The 18,407-nt window shown below is 38.0% G+C and overlaps 1 protein-coding gene across 1 annotated transcript in view; it reads right to left on the bottom strand.

Annotated features, from left to right (window-relative positions):
• LOC149173437 (uncharacterized) overlaps nucleotides 1-18,407 on the bottom strand; it is a 141,427-nt gene that overhangs the window by 16,270 nt on the left and 106,750 nt on the right. The window contains exon 4 of the mRNA XM_089424606.1: nucleotides 14,760-14,812. Within this exon, the coding sequence (XP_089280732.1) occupies nucleotides 14,760-14,812 (53 nt within the window). The remainder of the gene's footprint in view (nucleotides 1-14,759; nucleotides 14,813-18,407) is intronic.

Here is an 18,407-nt window from a genome sequence, read left to right as displayed (position 1 = left end):
AGACCAAGTCAAACTTTTCCTCTTCTTGCCAAGTCAAACCAAGTCAACCTTTCCTTTTAGCAACTGCAATTTCTCCTTCAACCTAGACTTCGGACCTGCAACCTTGGACTACAACTTCGACCTGCAATTCTCGGCCCCTTCTGCAGAAGCCCTAGACGGCATGTGTGACATTTTTATGGTGATTTTTCTCTCCTCTATGCTTCGCTTGAGATGACTTCTTCTTCTTGGAAATTCGACTTGCAAAGGAAACTTCTTTAAACCCACAATTTGGCTCTTAATGATAACTTGTTAAAATTGGCAACTAGGGCCAAACTCCATGTGGGTCATCTTATTTATGGCAGCTAATATTTTTCTTGGATTCCTCTCATTGAGAGGTGTAGGATTGATCTAAATATTATCCGATTCCGATAAGTATTCATGGAGATATGAATTTATTTGTGTTATGGGACAATTTGTCAAGGTCGACCAGCAACCAAATAACCCCCAGTTGTGCTCAACGTTTTAGTATAAAAGGAGGTGGCTTGATAGTCATTTAGGCACACACTTCACTCTTGATTTCTCTCCACTTGTTTTGGGTTTTAGTGGCAAGAGAAATCTAAGAGGAGGAAGCCCTAGACACAAGAGGAAAGGAGATGTTTGGCCACAGTAAAGAAGGGGTATGTACGCTGCCCTAATGTAAAGAAGCTCTACGCTAAAGGAGATACCCTAACATTGTCATGGTAAGAAAGGCGCAGTCATGAAGATGATGAGGATGCCCTAGCTATACACTGTCCAGAGGAAGCTTAGCCGCAGTCATGAAGCCCTAGACACAGTCATGAAGGAGATCTGGCTGCAGATATAAGAAGTCGTAGCAATTGTCTTGTGAGGAGATCTGGCCACAGTAAAGAGGCTCCTTACGCAGCCTAAAGAGGCCCTATACACTGCCTAAAGAAATCCCTATTCGCAGTCTAGAGAGACCTAATCTAAGGTCATCCATCCACAGTCTAAAGACCCTAATTCGTTGTCCAAAAGGAAGCCCTAGCTGCAGCAAGGAGAGGACTGGACAGTGTGGACATTTGAGGGCTATTTCAGGGGTCCGTTTAGAGGACAAAATGACTGATTGGAGGAGGCTGAGGCAAGGAGGGTTTGCTAGAGGGTGCAGCAACTGTTTGAGGGTGACAAGTCCATACATTGGGCTTGAATCTACCCTAAAGGAACAACGTGACAGCTGCAGCAAGGAGTATTCAGCGTGGAGAAATAAGGCTGCTCTGAAGCTATTTCAGGAAGACCGTGAGGTTGTTTAGGAGGGCAGAGTTAGGGGAGCTTAGGATCAGATTCGTTGAGGTATCATTGGAGGATCAAGGATCATATTTGTGCTGCCTGGAAGCTACAGGAATATTGTGTGTTAGGCTGCAGGCCATAACACCACAATCAAGGATTGTTTTGATGACTGTTAGATAGGACTGTCTTGACCATAATGAAGGTTGCCCTATCTACTGTTAGAATGCCATTCAATGCAGCAAATAGAGATCCTAAACAGTGAACTAATGCAGTCCATGATAAGATGTGACAACAAGGTGCAACATGATGTTGAATGTTGCTACATAATGATGGGCATCATGATGAAGTGTAGTGTAGCATTGATTACAATCAAATGCAGCATGATGGGCACAATGAGGTACAGTATGAGGCAGCACTAGGAGGTGCAGCATGATAATGAGGTCCAACATGACGATTGGGTGCAGCACAGAGCGGTACAGCGCAGTAAGGTGCAGCACAGTGAGGTGCAGCATGGTGATGGAGTCACCTTGGATCAATGGAAGCAATATGCCTTCTACCCAACTCAGATCAGCTACCTCATATGCTATCTTCTTAGAGAAGATCTCTGCTCTTATTTAGATAAGTCAAAAGGTTGACTTCTAATGTATATGTATTATCTCTCTCTCTGTTGGACTATTAAAGAACATATAAGAAGAATTGATCAAGGGTTTCCCCACATTGGGGTTTGTCCCTAGCTAGCGCCACATCTTCTGTCCTCTTGTCTTGGCTTGTCTTCTGTGATTTATGTTTATGTTCTATTTGCATTTTACTATCATGCTAAATGTGATTGCTAATCTGGAATTGGTATTGAGCTAATATGGAAAATTGAAGTAAATTTTCTGTCAGCATAGAACATACCTAAAATTAACATGACTGCAATTTGAACTTGTTGCAACTCCAAAGATCCCTAGTTCTCCTTCACATGTGTGAGAATGATGGTCCAAAAACAATTCCAAAAACTCGGATTCTTCTTCCTTAGAATCTTCTCCTTCTTCGTTGGTTCTAGGTTTCCTTATCTTCACTTGATCGAACTTGTTGTGAGCTTCATGGATGGTCTCAAATGAGGTCAACCTCCCTCTTATATATAGGCTTCTAGAGAGCCTTATTAGGCCGACATGCCATCTCTAGGTGGTTAACTTCACTATTTGATAAGTTGACTTGTTGCTTGCACATTGACAAGGTCTTGGAGGGCCTTTGACTCTAATTTTGACTCAAATAAAAAAAATTTACAATATACAACATGCCCAAAAGGGTCTTCCATACATGACAATGACTCAATTGACTTGTTGACTTAATGACAAGCCCTAGAAGCACTCAATGGGTGCTTGACCTATAAAAATAACCTTGAGCATGAAACCCATGCATCAAGAATGACAATAATAAATTTATTTTTCTTTTTATATCAAATACATAAAATCATGATTACATATGTCATTATGAAGACCAAACCTAGTTACATATTTCAACACTCCCTCTTAACAAGGGAGGTATTCATAATCCATACATGGTACTTGGACATTCTCAAACTGAAGAATTCTCATAAGAAGAGTTGGATTGGTAAGCCATCTCATAAGCTACTTTCTCAGCTTATACCAGTGCATCTCATCATATCAACCAACATTGTCACATAGCAAGGCCTTGACTAACAGCTCTATCTCTCCGTAGGATCAGAGCACAATGTTGGCGAGACAAATGATTTATAGACACCATCATCATTGTATCTCAAGGCACATACCCCACTCAGGTGTTCAAAGGGTATGTCCTTTTAGGACAATTCCTGTCTTGGAATAAAACTTCCTCAAGAAATTTCTTCTTCGACTACTCTTGCCTATTGGATGCCCTACCACATCCTCAAAGAGTATCGGAATCAATCTCAGATGCTTACCCAATCCTCCATTATTTCTTCATAATATGAAGACAAGAATGATGTGTCCATCTCTCCCTCTCAACTAGGGAGGATATACTCGTTCCTATAAAAGGAATATACTCAAGCTCCCTCTTAACCAGGGACTTGCCCAAGCTCCCTCTTAACTAGGGGCTTGTTTCCAACATCAACCCTATGCTCTTTGGTGAAGATCATGGTACTATCATATGCCTGTAGGGCCCCTGTTCCCAATGTCATGTACTTCAACTTTTTCATCACGGAGCCTTCATCTTCTAGATCTTCTTCGTAGGGCATCGGCCATCTTCTCCATCACTTTCCCTTCAATGAACCATAGTGTTGAATCAATAGTCATGTCATCCTTCTCTTCATCGAAAAGTGATCTTCTAGTCCACATCTGGTTTTTCTTCATACAGTTACCTCTTACAAGTCATGTTTCTTTCTGGATATTCCATCCAATCACATGAGTACTAGTTGTAATAGACATCTACAACTCTATTTTGGTAACCTTGTTTCAACCCAACCAAATGTTTTCAAAAATCAAAAAAGAACATCAAATCAAAATTACCTTTTATGATGGCCTTTTGTCATAACATCAGCTTCTTGCAGCATCAACATCCTTCACTTGTATGACTCCATCTCCAAGATATTCAATATCAAGGGTCTCCTTCCTTTTCAGACGTTATCAAGGTCTTCATACCTTCTCCTTGGAGATGTTAACGTTAATTCTTTTAGTTATCAGATGTTGATCGCTTATCTTATCTTACGTGACTATAGTTGCATCTTTCACGAACTCTTCTTCCTTTCTTCACATATTGCTTCAGGATCTTCTTTACATGGTTCTTTCAACATAGGAACCATGATTGTCAACCACCTCATATTCCATATGAGGTCATATTATGTTGATTTTGTCTTATCAATATATAGAAGAGTATAAGGCACATTGTCTACATGCCTTCATGCATCATTCTAATGGAAGAGATCCTTCTTCTTTGATCATGCTCATGAGAAAGAGAAATTCAACCAAGCTATCTACAAATATATGATGACATGGCTTTATCAAAATATTATACATTTTCCTTCTTTTTGGTCATCTATGATGCCCCAACTAATAAAATAAAGTACAAATAACATTACTTGGGGACAAGCACACCAAGATAGCTCCATAACATGAAAATAAGCCTCTCAAGAGGGCTAAAATGATAAATAAAATAGGTCGTGTTAACCACAAGAGTGGCACCTCAAGATTTTTTAAGACTCCATGCCCAAGGATGTATCAGAGGCTTCAATGTACCATCAGGGTTCACTATGTCATCAGAATTTTTCAACTCTACTTCTTCTTCTCATCTTCTTTTGTTGTACTCAGATTCCACAAACCCTACAAGGATGATGTAAAGTGATGCTAGTATGATAGCAGACCTAGGTAGCTTGGGTCCTTGTCATCAAGTGAGTTTACTCTAAAAGGTTTTTTTCACTTGGTTGATTATTATATCCTTATGGGGACTTAATAATTAATTGAGTTTTTTCCTCCAAGCATAACCTCAAAGCCGGAGTACAGCTTTAAGGTGAGACCTTGGGTGAGTCCTAGTGTCTAGAGTCATTGTATATTACCGTACTAGATCACTCGAAAAATTTCGTGGAATTTGATTAAGTCTAGGGGTCATTTTTTTAGTTTTTTAAATTTCCCACAAGGTAGAAATTTGAATAAAATCTGAATGCAGTATGTAGTAAGTGATGTCTAGAGAAGTTGTATGGGGTATGTGCAACGTTGCATGAAGCAAAGACGTTTTTTGGAAGCAAGGACGCGGAAGCGTTATTTCTCAAAAATTTAGGAAGCAAAGCGTCTAGGAAGCATCCACTATATATATATAGATATAGATATAGATATAGATATTTGCATTTACATTAAAAACATCCAAAATACCAAATTAGTTGTAGAAGACATGAAAACATGCATATTTTTACATAAATCAAGATAGATATGGCATCCATTGTTCATCAATGATTATTATTCCAGCATCAACCATCTACAATCTAGATTCCTCTTCTCAATTCTATAGTGATATTAGTCAACATTCCCTAATTTTGATCAAACAACTTAATCCAAGCCTTATAATATGGTAGAGAAAGCTTAACATGCCTGATCAATGATTTTGACTTGAGTGAAGGGTACATAATTACTAAGGCCATGACAAAGGAGTTCAACAATCAACAACACCAACACTGGGGTACATATAGGGCTTCGTGCTCTTGATTAAATGCCAATCATATGCCCTCATATATGATATAATCCAATGAAACGCCACAATCCCATTGATCCTAAAAACTGTTAAGTTTGTTGAATTTTGAATGGGATATGAAATTCTATTTTCTCCATATGAAGTCTGATGAGGTTGGAACCACTCTCAAACATCCTGAGTCATTTCATGGTAATGTTCAAAATTTAAGTAAAAGGATGGAAATGAAAGATAAAAAGAGAATGTCACTTTTACTTTAAGAATTTAACATTACCATTAGGGAGCATCTAGGCAGCATCTAGGGAGCATCAAGAGGCACCTTGGGAGTATTCAGAAAGTGTAGTTCCTCACATAACAATTCGAAATTTCAAAAAATAAAACAAAAAAACCTCGCAGAACCTTGTGAACCATCCACCTTCTCTCGGATCCGCTTGCAATCCGCGGTGGATACATGCTCGAACCTCCACAGATCCACACCTAATCCTTTATGGATCTGCGAATCAGGCAACAAGAGCCGTGGATCCGATTTGCAAATCCGCAATTCAACCGAAGGACTGGTGGCGAATCCGTTCAGGACGCAGTTCTGCCTCCCGATCCTTTGGGCGGGACGTTTCCCCAACACTGGGTATGTGTGCTCAAAATTACACCTCTCACCCTCAACGTTCTACTATGACACACTTTGAGAGGTAAAAAGTAAGTTCTAGACCCTCAAAACCCACTCTTCCTAAGTTTAGTGGGAAATCTGGCAATAAATTAAACTAGAAAAATAAATAGTTCCATGAGACAAAATGACATGGAAATGACTTGGAAATTATCTCAAGTCATAAGAATGAGTAAAAGACAATTGGAGATGGAATTCGATTTGTTGGAGTTCTCACACTTGGAGTTTGATTTCCTTCTTGGGATCTTCTTCGTGGCCATTTGCTACAGGGTTGTTACATTGGGATTTGCTCCCATTTCTCTATATAATAGAGGTTTGTGCTCTCATTTGGTATCCTTTGTTACGAGTTATTGTGCTTAGGGAAGCTCTACTCTTATGCACACTTGTTCTCAATTGCAATAAAAGACTTTGGGGTTCATTCATGAGTTGTTCCATTGGAGTATGATGATTGGCTCACTATTGGTATAATTTCTACCAATAGTGAGCAAATGCTCTTGTAGATTTGTTAATGTAAAGCTATCTTGCATTGGCAATTGATTTAGGAGTATGCTCTAGATATAGAAATCTCTAGTTATTTTCCAATAAATTTATAGAGTTTTCTTATCATCACTTATTTACTAGATCTATATGGGACTAAAATTTAATTGAAGTTTTGTAGAGAAAAAATATTGTTGGGATCAAATATCAAGCATGAGGGGAAGTATTTGGAGAGACCAACCCACTCTTGACACATTCTTCAAGGAGCTCTAATTGGTTCTTTGAATGTCCATAGTTCATATTGTGAAGTGGTTTTGCAGGGATTCTTTTTGGACATAGCATGTATACAAGCAAATACTTTTAAATTTAAATCTATTTAAAAAATTGTGCTTTCATTGATTTATTTAGCTATTTTAGAGCATTTTTCAAACTAGGAAAGTGATGGGGTTCACTCCCATCACTTGATTTGGTTTTGTATACTATTTTGTATCATATTTGTTCATTTTACATGCTCTCTACACTAACTTTGTCTTGGTTTTGCAACCCATAGTTGGAGTTTTGACAACAAGTTCCTTGAAAAGAGACCATTGAAACTTTAACTATTTTTTTGTAGCACCTCTCAAGCATTCAAGATTCATTCTAAGGAGGTCGTGGACACTAGAAGAAACTACAAACAAGACTACGTTGTGGGCCTTTGGAAACTTGTAATTTTTTTATTTTAAAATGACTTCATTGCCCTTTGAGGTTTCTATAGTTTGGAGAGACATTCTAGCTAATTCTAGCTCTCATCTTGTACAAATCCCTTTCATCTTTGGGCAGCACTCTAAGAGGCTTTTACATCATTGTAGAAAATTAATAAAAGGCTTAGTTTTTCTTGTGGGATTTTGGGTCTTACCCAAGGCATCCTTTCTCCTTATTTAGAAGGAGGATTCGTGTGAGTGGATTAATTTTGCATCTCATATTTTCTAACTTTCCTTTTCAGCTCATTTTGCATGCTTTAAAATTAACACAACCTCACTCTCACACTTTGCTCTTCTAAGTTAGATTTTGCTACAAGCTTTCATTTGATGCGTTGCATTCTATTTTTGCTTTGAAAGTACATGTTGACATTTTAGAGCAATTCATTTCTTACATGCAAGTATTTCAATTGGTGTAGCAAGTTTAATTTAGTTGTTTAACATTTGTTCTCTTCACAATTTTGCCTCACTATAGGTTCATTTGTGGTTTTGTTCATTTACTTTCAAAGCACACTTTACAAGCAAGCATTCATTTTTTTAGCTTCATCTCATTTGCAATTGCTATAAGTTTATGGTTTGTAGCATTTACTTGGAGCAATTTACTATTCCATTTATTTGTGAGGCTTATGTTTATGTGTCTTGTAAAACTTTGAGAGAAATTTTTCAAGTTATATCATTGTGAGCACTTCCATTTACTTGAGGCAATTCCTTTTTGCAAAGCAAACTTACTTGCATCACTTTAATTCACTTACAAGCTAATTTCATTTTTCCAATTGAAGTTACATTTGCAATATACTTTGAACATTATCTCATTTACATTATTTTGAAGCATTGCAAATATCTATTGGGAAAACTTACTCACATTTCATTTAGGCATTTTAGCATAGTCTGCATTTTAACTCAATTAACCTCCAAGCATGAGCTTTGTTAATAGACATCATAGGGCAAAGATTTTCTTGGAGAATTCCTCCAACTAGTAAGAAGTAAGGTAAAGGTGTGTGACCCTGCAGTTATGAAAGTGGTTGTCCCCTTGTAGGAATGAAGGCATTTAGCTTAAAATTAACCAAGATAATTGCATCTAATATTAGTTTAATTGCATCTAATATTAGTTAAGTGCATTTCATTTTAATTCACTTTACTTTTCAAGCAATTTACTTGCAATTTATTTATATGTTTGTCATGATGAAACTTTTTTGAATTGATTATTTTGCAATATCTATTGGGCAAGTACCATATCTTTCATTTTGCAAGTGAAGTTTTAGCTTATATCACATTTGCAAGTTATTTGCATTGCTTCTTTACATGCTTTAGAATCGTAAATGATTATACTTTGAAAGCAATTTTATATCTTGCAAGTGATATCATCTTATTCTAACATCTATTTGATTGATAGGATTACTTGTGTTTCATTTTGAAACATTTCATTTTTTGAGCAAGTGTTATTTATTTTGAAGCAATATTGAAGGCAATAGTCTTATATGCATATCTTTGATTTATGTGTTGATGGTTATGAAATATATTTCATTTCATATTGCTCATCATATTTGTTGAAATTTGCTCATAATCTTCAAGTAATCCAATTGACCTTAACATCTCCTAGAAACATCACATTACTCTTAACTTAGCTTTTCATTTAGGGATTATCACTGCTCAAACTAGCAGGGGGGCTAAAAGGGACTCCTAAAGGGAAACTGCTAGATCAAAGGGAAACGATGGAGGCTTAGCCCACTGTCACCTCAGCTAAGACTCCCTACTCTTTACAGACTTTCACCGATGGGAGGATACCCGTTATATAGGAGGTCACTTGTGAAAGATGAATCAACCAATGGATATGAAGTGACCCTAATAATCCTTTCCTAGAAGGGTTTTAAGAACAGAGCTTACTTGCTTGTTAAGCAAGGTACAAAGATTTCTAGGATGAGGAGGTAAGGATTTGAAGGTTAGGTTAGAGGATTATGTCTTATGAAGGAGCTTCCCAATCCTAAAATTCTTATTGGATCATCGACGGTCGAGATCATTTCGACATGGATCACTCGAACTAGCCATTGGGATCATTTCCTTTAAGTAGGGTGTTAGGGGTCATTTCAGATCATTGGATCTGTGATGCTTGTACTGAAGAAGCTCTCTTGTAATCTGTTTTCTGGTTAATAAAAGAAGACTTTGGGGTCCAAATCTTGCTGGTGTTACTCTCTGGAAGTGTTGTGAGCTAATTTAGTTTCTGCATATTTTATTTTTCAGCCATTAATAATAACTTATTGTAGAGTATTGTGAGCACAGGTATCTTGTTCACTTGCTAGCGTTTGAGTGATGTTAGGGTTTCTGAGTAATGGCAGGTATCTCCATTATTTTTGAGATCTAGCAGCATTTTTGCCCTCTTTACTGATGGTTGTTCTGAGCTGTGCAGAAAACTCTTACTGAAGAAGATTGGTGGGCGTTTGGGGAAGTTCTCGGCTGAACCAGCCAACTCCCGAAAGCATTTTTTTGTTGAGCCCAGTTGGATTTGATCCTGGGTCTATCATTCAGTTTATTTTTCCTAATTTGCATGAGAGATTTTCTGAAGTTCTTCATAGTGAAAATATGAAATTTTTTGTTCTTTAAAATACTTCTGTTCTTATTGCTGAATCTGGCTGTTAAGGGGCCAAAATCTGTAAATTAATCAGTTTTCTAGGGTTTCAAATTTTTGCTTTATACAGTTTTCATTAGGGTTTTGTTTTCTTGTAATTGCAGGTATAGGGTTTTGAGAAAGTTCTGCAGGGGTGTCTGGAGCAGAAAGATTAAAAATCTTGTGATCAAGTTGCTGGATTTTAATCTCTTCTACTGCTATCTTCAGCTGCCCAACCTGCAAATCCATTTCCACGCAGTGACTTGCGTCTAATTTGAGGGATTTGCTGAGTGTTTTGAAAAAGGGAGCGTTTCGTTTTTGCCTCTACTCATCCGCCATTTGAAATCTAGCAAGAGGTGGCGCCTCACTCCGCCATTTAAAGCTTGCACAGGACAGCAAGGGCACAGATACGTGTTGATATTCTCTCTGAGACGGGGAGGTGATCAGCTGCTTGACGTGAGTATCTTTAGCACGCCTAAATCCTTCCGCCCTGCAAACCGCAAGTTGTTTCCTCCCGCATCCTCGTCTTGCTATCCACGTGGAGGGCATCAAGCTGCCTGCAAAACCTGCGTGAGCTCTTCCACGCCGTAGCTTCATGCGCCTGTCCGCCGTCAAAAGAAAAGAACTGAAACGTGCACACTTCATTCAGCTTCACACCCTGTCGTCCTTGATCCTCGCTGCATCGAGCACTATCAACCAGCAATACACCATACGTTCTACTATTTCAGTGAAGCCTCTCACGCTGTCGCCGCCAGAACAATCCGTGAGCCTGCATTGGATCCACGCAGAAAACATTTACCCTCGCTGTTGCATCCAGGGTCAGCATACACGGGCCAAAAGATCATTTAGAGGCCAATCAGGAAAGAAGACACAGGTCCGTCAAAAATTTCGCCACCATATTCATCATCGGGCCAGGTAATTTCTTGAAACGTCTGGGTATTATTGTCTTCAGGTAAGCTTCAAATTGATTCCAGTTTTTTTTTCCCTGCCGCCGTCGACTGTGTATGAAGCCCGATTATCCGTCTAAGGTTTTGATATCGGTTTTTTTAGGTAGATTTTTTTTAAAAAAAACTTTGACATTATCATTTGCATGGTTTGTAGTTTCGATTTAGGTTTATTATTTTTAGTTATAATTTTATAAAAAAAATATATATTTTATATTTATTTCATAGTTTCATTTTTTTTAATTTAATAAAAAAAAAAAAAAAAAAAATCTTAAAAAAAAAAAAATATATATATATATATAAGAGAAATTCGATATCATAGTATTTTTGATTTATATTTTTTTTTTTAGACTAGGTTTTATTTTAGGCTTTGTTTATTAAATTTTAGATTTAGGTTTTGATTTAAATTTAGTTTAGGATTTTGTTAGGTTTTATTTTATTTAGATTTTAATTAAGTTTTAATTTTACTTTAAAAAATCATCTAAGTTTAGGAATTTAATTTTTGATTTAGTTTATTTTGATTAAATAGTTAGATTTAAAAAAAATAAAAATAAAAATAAAAATTTTGGAAAATTTTCTCTTTTGCCAGATCCAGTTATTTTCAGGAAATTATCATGCTGAGATTCAAATTTATCGATGCGGAATGAATGTTTATCTGTACATGAATGATCATCTTAAAGATTAGCTGCATATGGTATCTGGTTAATGATTCATGATTTTGCATTTATCTCTTCAAAACTTCTTAATTACTGGATATCGTTCTGGTCATTATAAGAACTTTGTGTGTTTATCGAATATCCTGCATCTGTTCTAGTCATTTGATGATGAATGATTGCTACACATGGTTTACATTTCTGAAATATTTACTAAGTGATCATTTAAAATTTAATCCCATAAGGCACTGGTCTTTGAACTTCTAAATCCTTTTAGTGCTTATCATATCGTGTCTCCCAACCAACTGGTCGAGAGTTGGTCTTCGTCATATCATAGGGTCTACCCCCCTTAGCCGTGGGAGACAGGCTTAAACGGAGAGATCGGGGATCAGAGTGACAGCCCCCGGTCTGAGCGTTGTCGTGTCAATCTGTGCAACAACAGTCCTACAATGGATGTTCTTGCCTTCTAAGTATTCTGAAGATTATTGTTGCGTATACGACCTTTGTTCGTTACAGCTTTTCTCACTAAATTAGGTGTGTGTGCAAAGTGACAACAACAGGTCACAGGGACATTAAAAGGCATAGTGGAGTCCAATATGTGCCAAAATGAGTGGAAGGGCTCTATTTATAGTGATAAATGGGGTGGCCCCTTGATTTCCAAGTGAATGACCTACAATGCTCCCAAGTGGTTGTGGGGGCACAAAACATCATCATGGGTCTCCAAGTGGATCAAGCAAGCTTGTATCCCATCTGTAATGGTTGGAAGAATGGTGCAAGCCCTCCCTTTGTCTCCCATGGTGAGACACAACATCATCTAGACCCTGGATCAGCTGCCAAGTGTGGGGTGCAAGAGTGTAGCCGACTAGGCAAGGTGGTCCAAGTGCATCATCATCATCAAATAGGTGGAACACAAGCAAGCAATGGATGGTACTGATGGATCCCATGATTTGGCAATTTGCTCTCTGCTATAGTGGAGGCCCATGGCTCTCAACGCTCACCCTACAAATGCCAATATGAACCTCTAGAGGGCTTGGACCCCGTATAGGGAGACCAAGCACCAAATGAAGACCCGCCTGCAATCCTGTATAAGATCCAATGTGTCTCCTCGCCTTCCAGTACAACATATCATTAGTGCAATTGAGTAAATGAGCTTACAAACCATGGAACCCAATGGACGCTTCATACTAGTATGGCCTTCCATAATGGGCTTTAGAGTGTACAGGTGTCTCCAAGTTCAAGAAGAAGGTTAACCAAGGACCCTATTAGGCGGTTTCAACCTCTAAAGGAGTGACAAGTCAATGGTAGATCCCTCAAGTGGTAGGTGTCATGTGATATAAGGTGGAACAGAGTGGGGCATTAGGGGAAGGCTCCAAACCACATGCCACAGTACAAGGGTAGTTATGATAAAGGAAGCCCACACTTGGGTTTATGAATGTAGGAGGGAGCAATCATGGTACATGAGTTACCCCAGCCCTTTTTTCCACCCTTCTTCATATGCCTTTCGCCATTTATTCATTTTTCTTTTAAGATTGCTCGAGGCTGTAGGGGATGAGAGCATGATGTTGGAGCTATAGCAGTGAATATCCCCTTAAGGTTGGGTAGTTCATCGCCCACTAGGGGTTGGGACAATCATGGGTTCCTTAATGATGCAGGGGGCCAATATAACGAGACCTAGTAACCACGATGATGGCCATAATGATAAGGGGTAGAGCTCATGATGGCTTTTTCCCATGCGCTTTGTATGTCCTGGCCATCTTTTGCATTTTATGGTACTTTTCCTATTGAAAGTGGCCAAATTATGCTTTTAACTTTATTTTTAGCCGCATCAACCTCCAGGGCATCGTTCCAGGCCTGACACAAAGTGTGGACAAGGGGAAGGGGAGGCTAACTCCTTGTGGACGAATGGACAAATGTGGACCCAAATGGGAAATATGTGAAAAGGAGTTATAATGAGCTGAGAGGAGTGATGTATGTGGTGTCGGGAAGCGGGACCATGCAACCAAAATCGGGATTTCCCATGTACTGGCACTCGTAATGCTAATAACCAATAAAGGAGATTCCACCGAACTAGGATACAAGGTTAACCACCAAGTTGGACAGAGGAGACAAGAGTACATACCGAGACCATTCTTTCCACCAAATCCCCCCACTAATCCATGCCCAATAGTGTCCAAGATAAGTAAAAAAAAGGTACCCAACTACATAATGAAAGCCATACCTTCGAGCTTGGAAGGCCCACCTTCAAACATACGATCATAACAAACAGACAAGGGAGCATATTGGTTGGCTCAAGTGGTGGAGATGGTGGCACATCGACCTATCTGGTGGTGCAAGGGGCTAATCGCTGCTGGCTAAGGACCATCAAGGAGAAAATTTTCTCCTATGGGTGTCACCCACAGATGATGGGTAACAATCATTGTGTAACATTAAGAAATATCTCCCTCCTAGCACCATCATCTAACCCCTAGGGCTTTAAAACCATCATCCATATCCAAGATAAACATGTACACTGAACCATACCATAATGAGATAGTATGATCCACAACCACCAATAAGTGCAACAAGGGGTGATCAACAAGGCAAGCACATGCGAGAAGACCACCAAGCAGCAAGCACAATCATTCAACCAAGGAGAAGTGAGTCTCCCCCCAGACAAGAACCTCCAAGGAACTAGCAATGAATCTCCATCCACGTGATGAAAATCACAAAGTGGAATCTCATACAATATGAGGTGTAACAAGTCCCAAGCCCCCAAAGTCAACTATTGGTGAGTGGGACACCGTGCTTATTAATGTTGATCCTCTCATAATTGGATGGGGACCAAACGACCATTACTAGTGTCCTCCTATGACAAGTTGGGTTTTAGCCTTTAGGCTAGAGGTTTGTATTGAGCATTGGCCCTATGATTTTTATGTTTGTATGTCTATCACTAAAGCTTCATGATGAGAGGCATTTTGGCTTAAACCATCTCCAATTTTTGAGATTTGGCTTTAAGAATGGTGGCCCACCCGTTTTTGTGTTAAAGCATGAACATTCTTTTACCAATTAATAGAGTTTAAAGAAATCTTTTATTCCAAAAAATTAAAATTAAAAAAATCAAAAATATAGCCAAATGAAACATGTCCTTCACACTATAATGAAACATAGAATAACTCCAAATATGTAGATTATAACTAGGAAAAAAAACTAGAAATAATGCAGATAGGAAATCAACACTGAAAATGTAACACTGGTAAATCTAAAAGTTTGGTGGAAAAAATAGAGCACCTTCTTATGTAGTAATTGAGACAAGTGATTGATTTTTGTTGTAAGTTGAGCAACTGTGATAAGAACACAGCAGAAAAGAAACAGTTAGAATATTGAAAGAGTGCTCCAATAATGCAATACATCCATGGCTTACATAACATAAAATATAAGAAAGAATTCTAGGACATATTTGCATAAATCTGCATTGGAAGTATTTAATATTGTAAGCAATAAATTGCTAAATTGTAACTCTTTTATCTAATCAAATCAACTGATAAGCATGTCAAATAAATCCTGCATTAAGCACCAAATATGATTTTCTTTCAGAATTTTGAATAACTTTACACGATTTGCATGCTAGAACTAATGCACCAAGTATGATTTTCTCTCAGAATGTTGAATAACTTTACTCAATTTGCATGCTAGCAAGGTGCCAAAATAAAAAAGAATGTATATCATAACAAGGACATCTAATCTACCATCCCATCAAACCTTCTGAATTTCAGACTCAAGCCTAGAGACATTTTTCCTTGCCTCTTGTAACATCTTAGTTTAATCCCAGTCTATAGGTTGCTAATAACCATGTAATAATATTTTTTAAAAACACAAACAAACATACAAACTCATATCTTGCCTAAATTAAGACATATATTTGGCCTCTTTTACAATGACAAAATAAAGGACTGACCAGGAGAAATTGGCCAAATATTTTCTGAAGTAGCAAACCGAAGTAAGTTTTTGTAGGGTAGACATTTAAACGGAAGATTGGCAATATTCAAGTCTCCCAGACATTAGAAGTACTTTCCTACAATTAATTTAAGGCACTTTTGATTATAATTCATTTGAATAAATTCAATGAATACCTTAAGCCCTGCAAGGAATGTGGCCCATGGGTCAATGCCAATCAATATGACAGGAAAGGATTACTTGAAAGCTTCAGTTCCTAGTGATGGCCATATCTTTTTATTTCTACTCATTTGGACAGAGCTATCCTCCCCTGCATAATGCACATGTAGCTAGTAGAGAGCTTGGTGATGATATCTGCATCATGCATGTGATAACGTATACTAAGAATTTGTTCCTAAACTTTACTAACAGATAATCCTACTGAACTACTTGTCTTCATTGATTAAATATTTAACACTGGTGTATGCAACAATATAGAGAATCACCCACTGATAAGATATCTCTTGATCACACTCCTGCTGACATCATTGTAGGCTCATGGGTGATGTAGTATTGGCAGATATATAAACGGCAAGCACGTGCCACCCCAAGCTTCATAAAGGATCTCTTGATCTCACTCCTGCTGATACCTTTTTAGGCACATGGATGATGTAGTACTGCCAGATACATAAACAACAATAGTATTATATGTAAATAGCAAGCAGGTGCCACCTCAAGTTTTATAAGGGGCTATTTCCTATTTAAATTTGCAGTCATTCAAGGTATGATAGAAAACGACAACCAGAGGCACTAAGGTGTGCAGGTATAGTTTAGTTTCAATGATTCATTTTGAATTAGCATGATGGGTTCAAAATAATATTCAGCATTAAGCTCACGAAATTATAAGATTTAAAACTATCAAACTTAATGTTATATGTAATAGAATTCAATGAAATATGATAAAAATTCATTCAAGTTATATGACTAAAATGAAATCCTCAAGCTTAGTGTCTAGTGTGTTGATTTTTGGGTAGCTGCAGGAGGTATTCCCCAGCTACACAAATCGGCTTATGAAAGAAAATTAAAAGAAAGAAATTTAATTTAATTTTAAATTTTATTTGCTCAAGTCCGCCCCAAGGGCCAAAAGTACAGGTCGGCCTAGCAAAGAGATGTGCCACTTCGGCACCCTAAAATCACTATAAAAAGACACTTGAACTTCTCATTTTCTCACTCATTCATCACTCACATATTTCTCTCTCTCACACACGTGGGACTGGGAAGCAATCTGAAGAAGTGGCTGAAGTTTCTAAGAAGCCGAATTTCTGAGACAGTCGAATTTTGACCGGCATTTCACCAGTGTTGACCAAGGCTTTCTGAAATCTGTTTTGACCAGCATTGACCGAGTTTCTGAGGTCTGTTTGACCTGTGTTGACCAAGCTGCTCTGTGATCTATTTGACATGCAGTTGACCGAGTTTGACCTCACATGTGTGGGCTGTTACGTTTGACTGTTTTGTTGGATAAAGTTGTCATTGATGTCAACATGATGGCAATATCATGGCAACTTGGGTGCATCGTTGTAGATAACAAAACCATGAACCCTAAGTGCATTTATGCCCTAATGCCAAATAAATCCCTAGAAGAATGATGAAGCACTAAGATGTCAATATGATGATGCTAAAATGTCCATGATACCGTAGCCCTATCTCATGCACATAAATTTCTCTTGATACCCTAGCTTAAGATATCTTAAGAAACCCTAATATTGCCCAAGACGTATAGATGAAGAAAACCTAGGCTACATGATGCCCCAGTTTGATAAAAGAAAACTTCAATTAGGGCTATTATTTAAAAAAACAACAACAACAACAAACAAACAAACATGTAGATAATGAAAAAATTAAAATTGTCATCATTAAAGATCATATCTTGAAGAGATGTTTACACCAGCTTGTAGAGTAGGTCACAAGCTTTCTAAGCCTCATAACTCCTTACCATTGCAGAGATATTAATTTTTGAAGGCAGTGTGTGACAATATTGTTTTGACCTGCTAGCCGACTTATGTAGGCTTACTAGGACATGTCGGCTCAAACTCCAAAAGACGTATCTCTTCAATTATGGCAAACAACTATATATATGAAACTAAGTGCATTTGGATAAGTATCAATTCAATTCAGAAATTCGGTGAATCACTGAGATAAAAAGGAACTCAGATCCAAGGCAAAAACAGAGTCAAGCAAGAACGAATTTCTGTGGAGAATTCTAGATCACTTCTATGGTGAATTTTGGGCTACCTCTGTGAATATTTTCGGATATTTGGACTGTTGCAGAAATTGCAGACCTGTAACAAGAGGAAAATCTCAGAACTGAGCTCACTTAAGGTCAAAATAAAAAACGAATTTGAAGAACAGTTGCCCTTTGTTATGGTTTTTGGGTCTTGAACACATGTTATTCTTGATTTTTGGTGCCCTAGCCTTGTACAAAACTCAGCCCTAATTTGATCTGTTGAGAAGAGAACTTCAGATTAAGCTCAGAAAGTAAGGAAGGATCTCAGACCAGGCATAAAAGTGAAGACCAGACCTTAGAACAAGCCCAGACGTGAAGATCAAGTCACAGACCAGGTACAAAAGTAGAGTATAGGCCTCAGACTTGTGGAACAAGCAAGATTTTTGGACCTGTAATATCTTTCGGAAGATAAATTCGAACCTGTGCAGAATTCCTTAACTATGGAGAATTAGATTGTTGATTTGGTATTTCTCTTGTGAACAAATCTGAGTTGGAAACACAGTCTTCGAATTGTTTGAGACACGGTGTTGGATTGTCTTACAGTTAATAGCATATATGGCCACATTCAACAGGAAGAGTACCACAAAATGCAAAAGATGGTCAGGACAAAAACGTTTACCACGTGCACAAAAGCCAATACATGAGCTCTACCCCATCATCATGGCCATCACCCTGTTTCCAACAGGTTCTATGAGCCTCTTCGTCATATAGGAACCCAT

Source organism: Pinus tabuliformis, chromosome 4_2 (assembly GCF_031772625.1).
Source record: "Pinus tabuliformis cultivar Carrire ecotype Pingquan chromosome 4_2, CPIR1, whole genome shotgun sequence".
Lineage (NCBI taxonomy): Eukaryota > Viridiplantae > Streptophyta > Pinopsida > Pinales > Pinaceae > Pinus > Pinus tabuliformis.
The sequence above is the reverse complement of the archived record's forward strand: the minus strand, read 5'-3'. Positions and strand labels throughout refer to the sequence as shown.